Raw genomic sequence first — 18,886 nt, forward strand, 5'->3', positions numbered from 1 at the left:
TCCCACATGCTATACGTTCATTTATGTATTCTTTTTTACTACTATTATTATTTTTTCCTCCTGTACCCTTATTTGTATTTTTTATTTTTATTTTTATTTATATTTTGATTTCAATTGTATTTTTATTTTTATTTCTATCTTATTTTTGCTGTTGTTTTTCTTCTGGTCTCTACCACACCTCTGTTTTTACCTCTTGCTCTACATCTGTATGTAACCCTTTGTGAATCTCTGAAGAGGCCTAGAGGTTCGGGCATGTAACCCCATTTCAAAATGTCATCCGATAATCACTCCGGAAAGGAATATTCGGATAGAATGGGGTCTGCCAAAACTAGGCCGTAACAGCTGTAAGATTAAACTTCTGTTCATCCTCTAATTCCTTATGTACTTTGTTGGCAAAATAACATAGTCTGCCATGGACACCTGTGCTTTGGTTCTTTCTTTCTTTTTCTTTTCTTCCTCCCTTTGTCACTTTTGCTATGAATTAAATTAATGAATTCAACGGGATACACCGTCTGCAAGTAGTTGGGTTCAGCATATTATCCTCCATTTTCTAATTGTTACACAAATTTTGGGTAAAACCTCCACTTTTACCCGCTCCCATTGATTGCACCTAGTATAGCACTAGCGTAGCAATAATTGGGTACCCTCCCAGCAGTATACTGGATAGATACTATCCCTTAGTGGGTTGTACCCCCAACCCCTAACTCTCTCACGTTATATATATATATATATATATATGAATAATAATAAAGGAGTTACGACGCAAAAACGTATAAATTCAAAAGAACATATTTATCTTCTTCAATATATATTTCAGTATAAAGAATTCATTAAGATGCTTAAATCAAAATTTCTTTACACATCATTCAGGAACAGATATAACATCAGAAAAAATACATTCCGTTTAAAAACACAAACCGTTCATGGCAAAAAAATTTCACAATTACAAAAAACGAACAAAATTTTTAAAGTTTTAGCAAAAAGAACGCTATTACCTACATACAGGCATCCTCATGTGCGCCCATACACACGTGCGCACACGTTCATACGCGCACACACGCTCATGCATGCACACACGTGCACTCTCACATGTGTATATATGGATACACAAAGAAGCAAAGATCACAAGTCATAAACACATACACACACACACACATACATACACACACACACACATCCACACACACACACACACACACACACATATATATGTGTGTGTTAAAACGTGGGTAGCTGATGAAGTAGAATGTTCTCTATGTGGCTCGTGTGTTCTCGTCTACGTTTGTTTGCAATGTCCTGTACCCAGATATGCACCTATACATACAGTTGGATGTCGGTATGCACATACCTGTACGTATATATGCATATACTCATTTACTTTTGTTTTTATATATATATATATATATATAAATATAAAAATATGTTTAAAAAACCTCATATTAAAATATATTATAAAATTATATGTACATAAAAAATCTATACACATACAAACCACCATACACACACATATATGCATATATACATATATATACATATATACACATATATACACACACATACAAAACATCACACACACACATATACACACATACACACATATATACATATATACACATATACATACATAAACATACATATATGTACATATACACACATATACATATATATATATATATATATATATACATGTATATACATACACACACACATACATACATACATACATATACACATATATATATATATACACACACATACAAAACATTACCCACACACATATATACACACACACACACACACACACATATATATATATATATATATATATATATACATATCTACATATAAGTACATACACACATATACATACACATACCCATATACCCATATACACACACATATACATACATACATACATACACATAAATACACACATTTTTCCACGTATACCCATGCATATGTATATACACTTGCACATGTATATGAACAGATGTACGAATAAGTAAATAGAGCAATAGCAGAACTAAAAATACTAAAAGCCAAACCTTAATACCCGATCATAACAAAGTTCTGCTATAGGAGAAAATAAACAATGAAATTATCTAAACCAAAAATAAGTATGTTTGCGAACGTGAACACATCTGAACCCATTATATGTTAGTTTATTAATTAGTTTATGCTTAGAAAATAGAATAAAAAACAACTCAAGATTGCACAAGTTGCAATACCTCCTACCCTTATCGTATGGGAAATCTCTCCCTATAACAGACCATTCTAACGAAAAGTTCTTATTTTGTTCTTTTAACCCCCAAATAAACTTACTAAGACTAGTACTAGCTATTTTACTCCTATCTCTAAACGTATTAAAGTGACAAGAAATTCTCCTACAAATCTTATCCGAAGAACAACCCACATAAACACTAACATCTGTATCACTCTTAACCTTACACTGATACACTATATTCCTTAATCTCACGTTCGGACCCTCAAACTTTAACCTCCTGGGATTAATCTCAGTTACCTCAATTTTAGAACCTATAATATTATTACCTAAGTGAGGGTCCTCATCCCTATTCATTCCATTCATGCCTGTCTTAAGAACTTTAGAATTATGTGCTGCAATAATCTGCTCTAGGTTCTTAGTATTGGAAAAACCAAACCTAACACCATGCTCATGGCCGGCCGGCCGAGAAAGAGGATGAAAAGAGCGGGAACGTTCTAGATGTTGAATTCCACGCATGCGCATGGGACTCTCCCTGTGTTCCTTCCGGAACTATTCCCTGTGCATGCGTGGATGAAAACGCAGTAATGGCGACTGTATATATATATATATATATATATATATATATATTATTTTGTTTAAAAGAGTTCCAACACTGTCTGTTTTTTATGTTTTATTTATATTCCTGCAGAACCAATGTGGGGTATAGAATATGGAATATACAATATATAATATACAATATATAATATATAATATAAAATAAAATAAAAATGGATGGCACCATGAAAGAAAGTATTGAATGTAGATGAAATATTGAGTGTTCAATATAAAGGATCAAATATATAAATATAAATATATAAAGGCGACTCGAGTTTCAGGGCTATTTCCCTTCGTCATGGCCGGTATGACAGACTTTAACAGACTGTTAAAGTCTGTCATACCCTCTGTCCTATGCGACAAAACTAGCCCCATTCTACACTCAAATGATCCTCTATTTAAAGCTGATTTATTACTATCTACTTTTTATATGCGTTTTTTAAAGCAATTAAAAAGAATAAGTTAGTAGATATCCTTGCTTACCCCACATACATATCCTTCCATATGCAAGGTAGTGTATGCTGTTTAGATACATGCATATCACGTGTGTGTATACAAAAACACACATGTATCCATCTGTACATGCATCTGTACATGCAATACTTCTTACAACTATAGAACCAGGAAAGAAACAGTGTAATAATGTAAAATAGAATATATATACATGCTTATTACTTTATTACACATAAAAGAAAGTAAAATAAAAAATAAAAATGCATATATCTATTTGTATATACACATATGTACACTTCTTACATGCATTGTAACTGTTTATAAAAAACAAAAATAGATAATACAATATGATACAGTTAAATAGAATAAAACATCTGTATAAAAATTTGCTTGTCCATTACACTTCAGTTAGGTGAAGGTAGAGTAAAAGTGTGAGAGAAAGGAGTGAGGGGAATGTGAGTGAAGAAGAAAGAAGAGAGGAGTATAATAATACACTAAGGCCAAATGTATCAGGTGATTAATTAAAGGAAGATATGAGGTGCCAGAGAAGAAGAGAGTGAGAGAAAAGAGAGAAATTGAAGTGTTAATGATGTGCTGTAGGGTGGGGAGGAAAAGAGAAAGAGAAAGAGATATATTTAGGATACAATATTTAGCAGAGGCTGATATTCTGGTAGTGAGGTTAAAGAAAGCAAATAGAGAGTGATAAGCAGGGAAGGCAGTTACATTGACAGGGAGAGAGAGAGAGAGGTAAGAAGATAGTGTTTGTACTGCCAGAGCAGAGAGACATCGACAAACAGCAAGAAAAGGTAGATATAAACAAACAGAGCTGAAATGAAATGAGCTTTGTTACTGAAAACGTTGTTAGTAGTAGTAGTAGTAGTAGTAGTAGTAGTAATAGTAGTAGTAGTAGTAGTGGCGGCAGCGGTGGTGGTGGAAAGTATTTTTTTATTGAACTAAATCTATTCTACCTGTCTGTTAATACTTTATGTTTTAGCTTGTTAGAGAGGAAGAAGAGGTGGAGTGAGAAAGAGAAAGAGGGAATGTGTGTGTGTGTGTGTGTGTGTGTGTGTGTGAGAGAGAGAGAGCAGATAGCCAGCCAATGCATTATACTTCCACTAACCACTCTTGTGGTTAGTGGAAGTGAGGGGTGAAGAGAAAGGAAGAAATGTTAAAAACATGAAGAGGGGAATTACATGGTTAAGAAGTTTGTTGAAGAGGTAGAGAGAAAGAGAAAAATATAAAGTGCTTAGCAGAGGGAAATTTGAAAATCCTATAATATATCGTTGTGACTGGAAGTGAAATACTTAGCATAATAAAAATAAAAATGCAAATCATCCTTTCTTTCTTAAATAACTTAACCCATTACCTGCCAGTGATCTCATATGAGATCACTTAAAAATTACAAATTTCGTAATTATCTGTCAATATTTACACATATCTAACCTTTTTGCTATATCTACTAGGTATATTTCTCTGATATTCAAATGAGGTTTGCTAATTTTTCACCCAATATCTTGCTTATTTCTATTTGAAATGTTATTTTGATCATTCCAGCGTGTTTCTAAGGCTCTTTTATGCTAGAAATCAATCTTTCATAAAAAAAATTCCAGTTAATAGAATTATGGGAGGTAATGGATTAATCTTTTTTTGCTCTGTGGAATTTCCATGGATCCCACTAGTAATATAATATTCAGACATATGTGTAAAATAGAATATATCCACATATATTTATTTATATATGGACACATATACACTTCTAACAAACATTCTAGCTCCAGAAGAGTTAGAAGATGCAACCATAGGCTCAAATTTGCAGTTTTGTAAAAGCAACTACTGTTTGAAACTCTATCAATTCAACATACTTTAATCTTTCTTTATCATATTGTATGTATTTATCTCAAGTTTTTAAAAATAGTTAAATGTATGTTACAAGAATATATGCGATTTTAAATAAAGGATGTTATTTTCTATTATTTATCTACATATACATATATAATAATAGAAAGAGAGGTGCTGGTGTCACATAAAATGCACTTGTGCCAGTGCTGTGTAAACGCATCCATACTGGTGGCACATAAAATCACTCAACACACTCTGTAAAGTGGTTGGTGTTAGGAAGGGCATCCAGCTGTAGAAACCATGCCACAAAAGAAAATTGTAGCCTGGACAGCTTTCTGGCTGGCTAGCTCCATAACAAACCATCCAACACATGCCAGCATGGAAAACAGGTGTGAAACGGATCATGAAGTATGGAGATGTTAAAATGATGAAGTTGCACACATGCATGGACACTCCCATACACACATGCATGTTGATATTTTATCTTGTCCCAAATGTGGATGGGTGTTGGACACCATATATGATTGCTGTTACTTGTAGTAAGTATTATAAGATATACTAGAAACCACACAATCTAATTTCTTTTGTTTTACTGTATATGAGCATAATTTTTTGGTGAGTTTCTAAACCATTCTCAGCTCTGGTTTTACAAAAATCAAGCCTTTGAAAATGGGGTAGCTTCAGCTATGTAGTTTAAGCTATATAGCTTGTAAATCTGTGTTGCAACTAGTCTGTACATTTAGTTTCTTATAATAAATGTCATAAAGTGGTATTTTTCCATTTCTTTTTTCCGTTCTTCCAGACAAGACGTCATAACTTGATGTCTTTAAAGATTTCTGATAAAGTGATTGCAAAGCACAAAAATCGTAGATACTACAAGGCTGATGTGTCAGCTATCAAGAACCAGATTTTTTATGCAGTGGACTTCAATGATGGTTCTTTTAGTGATAATCTCTTCCCTGAAGATATCCAAGTGAGTTTTCATTTCTTTCTTTCTTTTGACTTTATTTCCTCCTGACTGAGCATTAAAGGAGTCTCATTGTAAAAAGGCAATATGTGGTTGGTAGAGTCACGAGAGCTCCAGACAAAAATGTACTGCTGTGTTTAGTTATGTCATCTTTTGGTCTGAATTCAAATCATATCAACATCACCTTTTCCTTTCCTTCTTTCTGTGTTGATGTAATAAGTACCAGTCAAATATGAATAGTGTAAATGCTCTCACCCAAGCTTTATATAAGAAATGGTTGCTTCTTACATGATTTCAGGTTCAGTCCCACTGCATGGCACTTTAGATATTTTCTACTGTAGCTCCAAGCTGACCAAAATTTTGTGAGTGGATTTGGTAGACAAACTCAAAGAAGTCTGTCATATGTATATATGTGTATTAGCACTTCTCCAAAAGTTAATTAGCTCTCATGCACTGACATTGTCATTTCTCCTGTCAATAAATTGTCCACTGACTTTGTGCCTTTAAAAAGATGTGGAGTTAGAGATCCCTTATTTGAGAACCAGGTAAGGGTCCGTGATAGGAAGGGCATCTAGATATAAATCAATGATTCAATAATTTATTTATCTAACCCAGTGGTTCTCAACCAGGGTCCATATAAGATTTTGGTGGGAGTCCACAAACAAAATAGTAAATTAGGGATTCACAATAGTATTTTAAGGGCCCCCTGAAAAAATTTTTGCTTTAGATGTATGTATTTCAAGAAACGTAGGTTTCTTTCTGTAATATTTTACGTAGTTCAACCTACATAAATTAATGTGTGAAAACATTAATAAATAACATTCTATAAAAGTCATTTTTAAATATTGAATAAAATAGTAATCAAAGGGATCCATAGATAAAAAGTGGTTGGGAACCCCTGATTTAATCCATGCTAGCATGGAAGAACAGACTTGAAAAGAAGTATATTTTTAAAAATAGAAAAGTATATATTTGGTTGGACTAACATCCCCTTACCAACCTTGTGTTACTTGGTGCTATTTATATTAGCTCAAGAAAAATGGACTAAAATAAAGTTTGGTCCAGTGTGAAATGATTTGAGATATTGAAGCTAAGTAACAACAGCTCAAAGATGAAAGACATAGGCAAAGTCACCCCCAACCCCTAGCCAGTGGTTTTTAACTGAGACTGTAAAAGAATGTAAGTACCTGTGTGAAAAGCATTTAATCTTGTACTTTGCTATTTTTGCCATTCTTATAATGCTAATTGTTGTGTACATTAATGAAATAGATGCCAGCTTGAAGTGTGTTACAATAATGTTAAGTTGTACAATATTAAGTTGTACCTTGAGATAAAAAAGATGCTATATCCTACACAATTTTCCTGTAATCTTACATGAACACAATGCAGCAATTGATTGCTGTCTGACAAATCTGCACCAGTATACATTTTGGTAGTAAACACCTGGAGTTTATTCATTCTCTTCATCAATCTTAAGAAGTATGCTGGTGATTGTGACCTAGGCTTTATTGTCAACAAAGATCTGCATTGGATGAACCACATTTCTAAAATCTTCAGAAAAGGCTAAAGGTGTCTTAGCATCACTCAAAAAGATCTTTGTCATCCATTCAATGACTATTTGAACCTATATATGACTATAGTATGTCCACACTTGGTGTTTGCATTTCTGATCTAGAATATTGGTTTGCTGAATTCAGATGAATACTCTCTGTTAGTCACTTACTATATCTTGAATTTATTGCTTCTCTGGGCATCAACACTAAAGTTTCAGCATCTGGCAGCTGGCATGATTGAAGATCACAGAATAATCCACCATCTTAACTTTGGCTGCCTTTTTGAATTCAATATCTCTACCATCTGTGGACATGTTTATAAAATCAAAAAGTGGTGCAGTACCCACGACTTTTAGAAACATTTTTCAAACTGTTGTTGAAGCATGGAATAAATTATTCATGTTAGTTGCTAGCTGTCAGGATGCTGCATCCTTCAGAAATTCTATGCTTCTCAAGACTCACTAACACTGCTCCTGATATGCCTGTGATGATTCTTATTGTCTTTATTTCACTTGTATGTCTGCTTTCTCTCCCTCTTTTACTGATGAGTTGCAGTGCACCTGAGCACTGTATACAATAAGCTCATTATTATATAATGGTAGGAGTAGTTCAGGAGTGAGCGAGTGTTTCTTATTGTTTTATTCTGTTTTATTTGTTGTTACTGGCAAGACATAATGTTTTCTCTTATTTGCTTAGTAATCTTTTAAAACCATCTTGCTTTATCTAGGGGCGTGATTGTTTAACTGAAGGGCCTCCTCGTGTTGGGGAAGCTGTGCAAGTGAAATGGCCAGATGGAGGTATATATGATGCTGTGTTCCAGAATCACAGCTCAGCACTGCTATACACCGTGAGTAACTTTTATTTCTTAGGGAGGCGGGAAACCTTTACATGGTGAGTCACATGAATGGCAGAATTGAGAGAGCACTGAACAAGATACCTTGTGGAATTAGGTTGCATCCCTTTAGATTCTAAGTTCAAATCCTGCTAAAGTCCACTTCCCCTTTCATCCTTCTGAGGTCTATAAAAATAATCACCAGGTTAATGCAATGAATTTGTATGCGAGAAAATCATGCTCTGGTGTGACCACAGTTCAGTGACAGAAATTTGTAAAAGAATAAAAATAGTTTAATTTCGAAAAATACTACATTTCTATTAAAACAACTCTAATAGAAAATAAAAGTACATAAATTGAAAACATTTTCATTGTCTTTAGAATATTTAATTTTTGTGTTTGAAGGAAATTATGAATTTATTGGAATACTATGAGAACTGCATTTCTCATTCATTTAATAATGAGAAATGAAGGTAGTTGTTTGTATCATCATCATCATTTAACGTCCGCTTTCCATGCTAGCATGGGTTGGACGATTTGACTGAGGACTGGTGAAACCGGATGGCAACACCAGGCTCCAGTCTGATTTGGCAGAGTTTCTACAGCTGGATGCCCTTCCTAACGCCAACCACTCAGAGAGTGTAGTGGGTGCTTTTACGTGTCACCCGCACGAAAACGGCCACGCTCGAAATGGTGTCTTTTATGTGCCACCCGCACAAGCCAGTCCAGGGGCACTGGCAACGATCTCGCTCGAAAATCCTACAGGAGCCAGTCAGGCGGTACTGGCAACGGCCACGCTCAAAATGGTGCATCTCATGTGCCACCCGCACAAGAACCAGTCCAGGGGCACTGGCAACGATCTTACTTGGCTTGCCGGGTCTTCTCACGCACAGCCCATTTCCAAAGGTCTCGGTCCGTAGTCATCGCCTCGGTGAGGCCCAATGTACGAAGGTCTTGCCTCACCACCTCAGCCCAGGTCTTCCTGGGCCTACCTCTTCCACGGGTTCCCTCAACTGTTAGGGTGTGGCACTTTTTCACGCAGCTATCCTCCTCCATTCTCACCACATGTCCATACCAGCGCAATCGTCTCTCTTGCACGCCACAACTGATGCTTCTAATGTTCAGCTTTTCTCTCAAGATACTTACACTCTGACGGGTATTCACATTGACATTACACATCCAACGGAGCATACTGGCTTCATTCCTTGCGAGCTTACGTATGTCCTCAGCAGTTACAGCCCATGTTTCACTGCCATGTAGCATGGTTGTTCGTACGCATGCGTCATACAGTCTGCCTTTTACTCTGAGTGAGAGTCCCTTTGTCGCCAGCAGGGGTAAGAGCTCTCTAAACTTTGCCCAGGCTATTCTTATTCTAGCAGCTACACTTTCAGCGCACCCACCCCCACTACTAACTTGGTCGCCCAGATAGCGGAAGCTATCGACTACCTCTAGTTTTTCACCCTGGAATGAGATAGAAGTTGTTTCCTGTTTGTTTGCAGTCTTTATTGCACCTGAACATCTGCCACAAACAAAAACTAACTTGCTAGTTAACCTGCCTTTGATGTTGCTGCACCTCTTATGTGTCCATAGCTTGCACCGGGTACATCTTATAGAGTTACTACCTACTCCTTTTCTACATACTGAGCAGGGCCATCTACCTGAAGGGGTTTGTGTTTTATCTACCTTCCTACTTATTAGGATTTTGGTTTTAGCTAGGTTGACTCTAAGGCCCTTCAATTCTAGACCTTGCTTCCACACCTGAAACTTCTCCTCTAGTTCTGATAGTGACTCCGCAATTAGGGCAAGGTCATCAGCATAGAGGAGCTCCCAGGGGCAACCTGTCTTGAACTCCTCTGTGATTGCCTGGAGGACTATGGTAAATAATAGGGGGCTGAGGACGGAACCTTGGTGGACCCCTACCTCTACCCGGAATTCATTGCTGTACTCATTTCCAACCCTCACCTTACTGGCAGCATCTCTGTACATGGCTCGCACAGCTCTCACTAACCATTCTTCTATCCCAAGTTTCCTCATTGACCACCAGATAAGGGATCGGGGCACCCTGTCAAAGGCTTTCTCCATGTCAACGAAAGCCAGGTACAGAGGTTTATCCTTAGCTAGGTATTTCTCTTGCAACTGTCTCACTAGAAATAAGGCATCAGTAGTGCTTTTACCTGGCACGAACCCAAACTGCATCTCATCTAAATTGATTCGCTCCCTAATTAGTTGGGCTATGACCCTCTCTGTAACTTTCATAACCTGATCTAACAGCTTGATGCCTCTGTAATTATTTGTATCTAAAGCGTCCCCTTTACCTTTGTAGCAGTTGACTATGATGCTGCTACACCAGTCATAGGGTATGACTCCTTCGTGTATCACCTGGTTCGTAATACGGGTGACTAGGCTATAGCCAACACTGCCAGATATTTTGAGCATCTCTGCAGTGATTCCTGATGGGCCGGGGGCTTTCCCAGTCTTCATACTCTTAATTGCTTTATCTACCCTGGTACTATCAACTCGGATAGCTGGTCCCTCTATTGGGTCGACATAAGGCAGGCTCTCTTTCTCCCATTCATTCTCTTTATTAAGCAATCTATCGTAGTGGCATCTCCAGACCTCTTTCTTTGCATCCTCATTTAATGCAAGCGTACCATCATCCATGCGAACACATTTCTCTCCTACAACATCACTATTGTATATATATATATATATATATATATATATATATATATATATATATATATACCCTTTATTCTGGGTATTGTTATGTAAGTTGATATCATGTAGGACCAGAGGGGATTTCATGTGGATTGCTATAGAAATAGTTTACTTGGACAGACATTTCGAAACAATGTTACCATTTCTGCATTTCTTGGTAGGACAGCCTGCTAGAAATGACAGTCAAATCTCCCTTCACTAAAATTCTCCCTTCTTGAAAAAGAAACAACAGCAAGAATCATGAAGGCCAAGATATACAAAAGACGTGATTGGTCAACTGCTCAATTAGAGATGACTTCAGGTTGTAGGAAAGTGGTTATACACCATTAGGTGTACACCCGCTTTCCCATATTAAATTCTAAATAATAATGGAACGCAGAACTCTGAACTATCAACACAACAATATTTATTTATGGAGGAAAATAGGCAGCTTTAATCTTGGTTGCTGAGACGCCGGAATGTTGTTGTGAGCTGTCCCCAGAGTTGGAATGTTGGAGAGACAGCTTGATATGACCACGCTCATGTGAGAGAGCTCTGTTGGACCTGTGTTACCTCTTCGCCGGCTGGCGAGAAAAGAGAATGAAAAGAGCGGGAACGTTTAGATGTTGAATTCCACGCATGCGCATGGGACTCTTCTTGTGTTCCTTCCGGAACTATTCCCTGCGCATGCGTGGATGAAAACGCAGTAATGGCGACTGTATTTTGGCGCCAAATGACGTCACTACAATGGCTCTCCCTCGAGTGTGGAAGCACGAAAATAGAAATTTTGGAGGGACGTCTGAGGCAAGATGACCACTGAAACCAACCACAAGATGTGGCACAAACACACATAAAGAAAATCAAAGAAACGAATGTACACTTGTGAGATACATGCATGCAATGTACAAATGAATTGATGAAAGAAAACATGCAAGTAAAATGGGCAGTAAATGCCACCTAGTGAAAAATAAATGAGACAATGATAAAACAACCGTGATGACCACTGTCCAGGAACTGAAATCACGGAATGTAAAAGTCTGAAAAGTCTGATTGTTTGTTTTCTTTTTTTTTTCTGAAAGGAAGAAAAATGTTCAATAAAATAACACTGAAATTGTCCACTAAAACACAATAAGTCAAATGTAGAGGAGATTTAGAATGTTAATACGCAGGAAGTTGTGGTCAGTGAGCAGAGCTGTAGTTGAGCGTCGGATGCTAGTTGGGACCTGTTACCTGGTACTGAACATTCTGGATGGTCTGTTGATCGTGAGTGGAAACATCCACTCTAACAGAGTCAAAATAAAACCGCGCTTGTTGATGTTGGTGTGTCCCTGGTGGTGGGGTTGTTGGCGCACGACATTGTGGTAGACAGTACATTGGTGGTGAAGATGTCGGCGCTGGAACTGGCTGTAGCTGTGTTCTGTATGTGTGGTGGTAATGATGTTGACAGTGGTGTGTGGTGTTTGAAAAGGTACGCTTTCTCAGACGGCCGACAGACACAATCTCTGTACGACCATTAGCGTCGACCTTGAAGAAATTTAACCCAAGACTGCGGGTTGGGCGAGGCGTGTAATGAAGCCTTAAATTGCCTATGAGAACGCTCAACCGTCCCATTAGAAGCGGGATGGTAGTTGTTGGTGCGTATCAGGAGAGAGAAATTGGACAGGGCGTCTATTTGAGAGGTACCGTTGAGTGGCATTGTGAAATGCTGTCATGAATTCGGAGACTGAAATGTAACTGTGCATTTTGCTGCTATTTTCAGCAAGTAGAGGACGCTGTGTAAGAATGAATTTACGTCTCGTGAAACATGTAGGAAATTGCTCAAAAAGTTGTTAGGATGAAATAACCGTGAAGTTTTTTGTGTGAAAAACCACAAAGGTCTTAGCTGAAAAGAAGTCTTTGGTTATAGGCTCTGGAAGTCATTGACAAAATGAAAAACTTTACCGTCGAAAAAATTTTCTTAGTTTTTCACTTGTGATAGATGAGAATGTAGAGGCAATCCTGAAGTTGGACGTCGCGAAACATACAAATTCAATAGCTGTTTAAAACGATGTCTGTGTTTGTTGTCGCGGAAATGAGTGTTACGTGTAAAGATGTGCAGTAAAAAAAACATTGAAATAAGCAAAAAATGATAAACTTGGCTAGAAAGTGTCCTGGTCCTGAAAAACTAAAAGGTAGCATTTGAAATGTAAAAGTAGGTGCATGCAAAGAAAGTTCAATCTATGACTGTCGAAAAACGTTGCTCGTGTGGGCTTCCATAGAGTTATCCGGTTAGTTCTTGGTTGGATAGCTGTTCGAAATGCTGTATTTATGTCAGCGGCTTCTCTGGTGGATCTGTGCATCGGGTTGCATTGCATTCTCTGGCAGGTCGAAAGTGAATTGTGGGTGTCCATTGTGTCGGTGAGACAGTCGAAAGAAAACTATGCAGAAAAAGTTGTTATTCTTGTCTTCGATGTGACGAGCATGTTGAGAGACAGGCGACGGCTCGTGTAGTATCGGTCGGAAATGCTGTAGAGTTAATATCTCACTGTGGTTTATTTGTGGTCTAGAGTTTCTTCGGCTGCGATTCTCGTCTTCGGGGTCACCAGTGTAAGAAATATCTGGGCTGCAGTTCATTCTTTTTAGTCGGGGTCACCAGTGTAAGAAATATCTTCTTTATTCAACCTTTAGGTTAAATAACTAATTCCTCACATCAAACTTTAAGGAAAAATTTAAGAACGGATAACGCAGTCTCTAAACCAGAAACATAACAATATTTATTTATTGAGGAAAATAGGCATGGTTGCTGAGACGCCGGAATGTTGTGAGCTGTCCCCAGAGTTGTAATGTTGGAGAGACAGCTTGATACGACCACGCTCATGTGAGAGAGCTCTGTTGGACCTGTGTTACCTCTTCGCATTTCTTTCACTAATAATGAAATCAGTTCAGAGGACAGGAAAACCAGGCACCTATTAAGAGTTTATATTCATGAAGTACTAAGAATATATATTAATTTAATTGATCTTACAAAAAGCAAAATGAAGCTTATTAAAGGTATTCTTTATTAATACTTATCTACAGAATTAGCTAGTTTTGTTTGAATAATCTATGATATTGTAGATATAATCTAGTTTTGCCACATCAATTTATAGGTAGAATTTGAAGATGGATCTGAATTAACTTTCAAACGAGAAGAATTATGGAAAGAAAATGAAGAATTGCCTCAATATGTTAAATCTCGATTGGTGAGTTTTTTCTTAAATATGATTTTATGTCATTTTATCTGTGGTCTGCTTGAAATGGATGATAATTCTCATTCTACTACATTTTCCTATTGTAACATTACCAAGGATGTAGCAAAGTAAATCAAAAGATTCACTCTTCTGTAATATAAGCTACCTTGTTGCTTGTGGCTTCCACTGCAATTTTAGAAGTTCAGTGTAAAATACATGTACCCTTGCAGTTGTGACAGATGGTTCAAAATTTGTTTATTTCTGAGTTTCTTCGTTGTCTGCTTCTTCCATGATGGCATGAATTGGATGAGACCTCTTAAGACAGTATTCTATAAGTGGATGCACTTCCTGATGGCAATCTTTACTTCCTTCTATACTTTTGCACATTAAATCACTGCCAAATGTGGGAGATAGAAACAATGGACTGCTGTTGTAACAGTGTCAATGCAAAGGCATGTGGATACAGACATACACACATGCATGGATAAGATAGTGTTGTTTTACACACACTGTTATAAGAAACTTTATAGGTTTACATGTTCAAGTTCAATCCCACTGCCTGGAACCTTGTGCAGCTAACTTCTACTATAGCCCTAGGCTGACCATAGCCTTGTGAGTGAACTTTGGTAGAGGTAAACTTGTTTCATATATTATTGTGCATGTCTGTGTTTGCATTTCTTGAAAAGTCACTAAGTGGTAATGTTATTGTCATTTTCCCTGTCAACAAAAACATTTACTGGCTTTGTGCCTTCAAAGAATAAGAGATCCTTTACTTGAAAAGCAAGTAAGGATTAGCAGCAAAAGGTTACAGTCATCTAGAAGATGCATGGAAGTGCCATTGTGAAAGGTTCTTAAATGTGGAGAATGCATGGGAGAAAGAGAGTTTTCAAATATAAACTCAACTAAGTTAGGGATCAGCCATCAGAGTTGACAGCAGTATAATAGCTAAGACAATTAAGAATATGAAGACAGGGAAAGCATGTGGAAAAATGGATGTGATATGAAACAAAGTGTTACATATGTATTGACTGTAACCTTCTGTTGCTACCATTTCTTTCTATGTTAGGATATTTTTCATTCACTGTTATATTATGTTTGTTAATCTATCATGAAGTTGTTTATATTGTTTTAGTTTTTGTCATAAAGTCCACTAATATCTGCTGAGATGCAATAAAGATAACATTTAACTGATGATTTATTTGAACCTGTTCTTTCCATCTCTTCTAATGCTATCACATTGGATTGGTAGCAGTGGGCATAAATGGCATGCAATATTGAGTTACATTATGAGTTCCATTTCTGAAGAGGTCAACTTTATATTAAAACGATAGGACAGGACTCATCATTTAACGTCTTTCATGCTGGCATGGGTTGGAGGTTTGACTGGAGCTGGTGAGCCAGAGGATTGTACCAAGCTTCACTGTCTACTTTGGTCTTTTTTTAATGGTTGGACACCCTTCCTAGCGCTAGCCACTTTACAGAGTGGACTGGGTGCTTTTTACATGACACCGTCACCAGCAACATCTGCTTTGGCATGGCTTTTATAATTGGATTGCCCTTCCTAAATGTCAACAGAGTGGACTGGATACTTTTTACATGGTATCAGCAGGAGTGAGATCACCAAGGCAAAGATCCCTCGAGAAGGGGTAGTAGTATTGACGGAGGTGGCTTTGTGCCAGGTGATGAAAGGTTAGAATATTACCTCCATATTTGTTTCTAAGGCATCATCTTGTAATAGCTATTACTACACCAGTCATTGGGGATGACATCTTCCTGGATAGCCTGACTAACTATACGACTGATTAGGACATATCCACCAGGTATTTTAAGCATCTCAGTGGTGATTCCTGATGGTCCAGGAGGCTTTCCTTGTCTTCATATCCTTGTCTTAGCTATTATACTGCTGTCAACTCTGATGGCTGAACCCTAACTTAGTTGAGTTTATATTTGAAAACTCTCTTTCTCCCATGCATTCTCCACATTTAGGAACCTTTCATAGTGGCACTTCCATGCATCTTCTCTGAACCTGTAAGTGCAAGCATACCAGTCATTATTCATTTGCACACATTTCTCACCCACAACATTTTGATATTGTTCCAACAAGAAATAGAAATAATATAATAGAGTTATTATATTTGGATCTCCTTGAGGTTAAAACAAGTTATTTTGCTAAGTTAAAATGATTATCCACCAATCCTGAACTTTAAATTGTTAACTACTGCTCTCCAACCCTTTTCAATACAATTTCCTTATGTTTGTAGAAGACAGTATTTGATACACTAACTGCAGCATGAAATATCAATAGTTATAGCTCTACCCATCAATGGGATTACAAAGAAAAACATTTTTAGGGTTACTCTAATTTGATTAATAGCAATTTAGTTTTAAATTTCAAATCTCTTTTTTAATAGTTTACATTCTATGAATTGGTGTCAAGTTCTTTTGCCAAAATGGGAAATTGTGTATGTGTGTCAGAGTATGATTTTAACATATATTCTTTAGCATGCCTTTGTTATATCATTGGTGAGTATCTGCGTAGCATTAACAAGTCTTTCTCTTTCTGCATTTCAGTCTGTTGCAACAGAACGAAAATATGATATCTTCTATGTTGATGGGGTTATTTCAAAGAACCGGCGGCCGAAACCAAAGAATCGTTCCTATTCCATATATTCTTCATAACTTTTAACATCATACCCATGTTCACTAATTACTTTGTAACATTTCCCATCAGTTTAATATTTAAATTTTGACTATTTTTGCTCTAATTTTAGTTCTTTTGCACCCCTGTTCAAACTTTCTATTTGTTTTGTGTACATTTCAGTATCAGTGGGAAGTTCAACAAATATATAATAGAGAGACTCCACCTCTAATTTCCAACACCTGGTTTTGCATCTTCTCTCTTCCACATGTGCAGAGAAGACTCCCCTCCCCCTTTTTTTATCTCCTTTTCAATTGGCTCTGTAATATTTATGTTGTACATCATAGCCATGTGCTCATTGTTTAACTAGCAATACAACTATACAGAACTGAAGTTAAGATGATCACTGATTTATTGCTCAACCACAAGTCAATCATTTCTTTGGATCAGGACTCTTAAAAGACCTTTTGTAAATTTGTAGAAGAAATATCTTGAGTGAAAAGAAAAAGAAAAACTCTCTATTACAAGAATCCCTCCCTCTTCATTATATAAAAGGCAGCAACATCATTACCAGTTCATTCCACATACATTTCACCACTTCCCACATCTTCTGACATTTGATGCTGCTTCAACCATATGATGTGCATGTGTAAATATAACTGTACTCTTTCTCAAGAAATGAAGCATTGTTAATAATTTTGAGAAAACTCAGTTTTTATTACAAATAATAACAAATATGGCATTGTTAGTGTAGCAAACCCAGGTTAATAAATTTTGAAGCAAAAAAGGCAAATATCCTTGAGGTATATTAGTGTGAATTATGTGGCAGTCTATCCTAAAAGAGGAACCTGCTTTGAAGGAAACCGATTTCTTCTCACAGCACACTAACATGCCTTCTTTATTTTTCTTTTGTGAATTGATTCTTGCCAACTCAGACCACTACTTCTCTCTTGGAATTCTAGTAATTATATTTAAAGTTGTAACTTTTATTAGAAGAGGGATACATTTAGAAAAATTCTATAAACAAAATCAATTAAAAAGTCTGATGAAAATTTACTCAAGAGGTTCTTTTTCTTATTAGTGGTCAACCTTCTGAAAAAAAAAATAAAATAAAAATAAGGCCCACCAATTCTGTATTCTCAGTGCTGATGGTTTTATTGCTAAAAATATTAATACAAAAAAAAACTACTAACCACAAAGATCTTAACAGAATGTCTTGTTTTACCTTAAAAAAAAAAAAAGAAAAAACATTTGATATGTTTCTGTGCTTTCTTGTTTTGTTTTTCTACATTAAGGAATAACAAAACAAAAACAAAGTGAGAACAGGAATTTTTCATTAGACTCTGCCTTATATGGCAAGAGCACAATATTGTAGTACAGCTATTTGCAAATCCCAACTCTAACTATTTCACCTCACTTTTGTTTACTAATATCACAATTTGAATAATCTCTTTCCTTAAAGACCAATTTCACACAACAAACTGTTGAAGTAGTGAGGGTAGAGAGAGAAGAAACAGCAAAAGGGCATGTTTGTGAGTCATTGATTGTCACATGTTTGTAAATTTTGCCAATCAACTGACTGATCTTTTGAATGCTTTCTGTTATGTTTGTGTGCACAATACCCCAGTCTGAGCTTTATGTGAACTTTGTAGGGGTCCAGCAATGTATCAGTATTTCTTGGCTACACTTATAAAAATGTATTAGTGAGATTAGAAATTGATAGGCATAACATTTGTAGCAAATTTTAAGATTTTACTATGTAAAAGGGAGAGAGATACCAGACCATGTCTTGCACTTTGTGGCATGAATTGTCTACCTATGTAAGGTTGGCACTTGTCACAGGTCAATGCTGATTCAATCAAATGTATTCCAGTTATGAC

At 36.6% G+C, this 18,886-nt stretch overlaps 1 protein-coding gene across 1 annotated transcript in view; it reads left to right on the top strand.

The window, feature by feature from the left end:
- The window catches only part of LOC106883455 (uncharacterized), a 134,665-nt gene extending 116,530 nt beyond the window's left edge, over positions 1-18,135 (top strand). The window contains exons 15-18 of the mRNA XM_089358122.1: positions 5,913-6,083; positions 8,358-8,477; positions 14,288-14,380; positions 16,940-18,135. Coding sequence (XP_089214248.1) covers positions 5,913-6,083; positions 8,358-8,477; positions 14,288-14,380; positions 16,940-17,047 — 492 coding nt within the window. The 3' untranslated portion in view covers positions 17,048-18,135. The remainder of the gene's footprint in view (positions 1-5,912; positions 6,084-8,357; positions 8,478-14,287; positions 14,381-16,939) is intronic.
- The last annotated feature ends 751 nt before the right edge of the window (positions 18,136-18,886 follow it).

This window comes from Octopus bimaculoides, chromosome 9, assembly GCF_046866305.1.
Source record: "Octopus bimaculoides isolate indiv1 chromosome 9, ASM4686630v1, whole genome shotgun sequence".
Taxonomy (NCBI): Eukaryota; Metazoa; Mollusca; class Cephalopoda; order Octopoda; family Octopodidae; genus Octopus; species Octopus bimaculoides.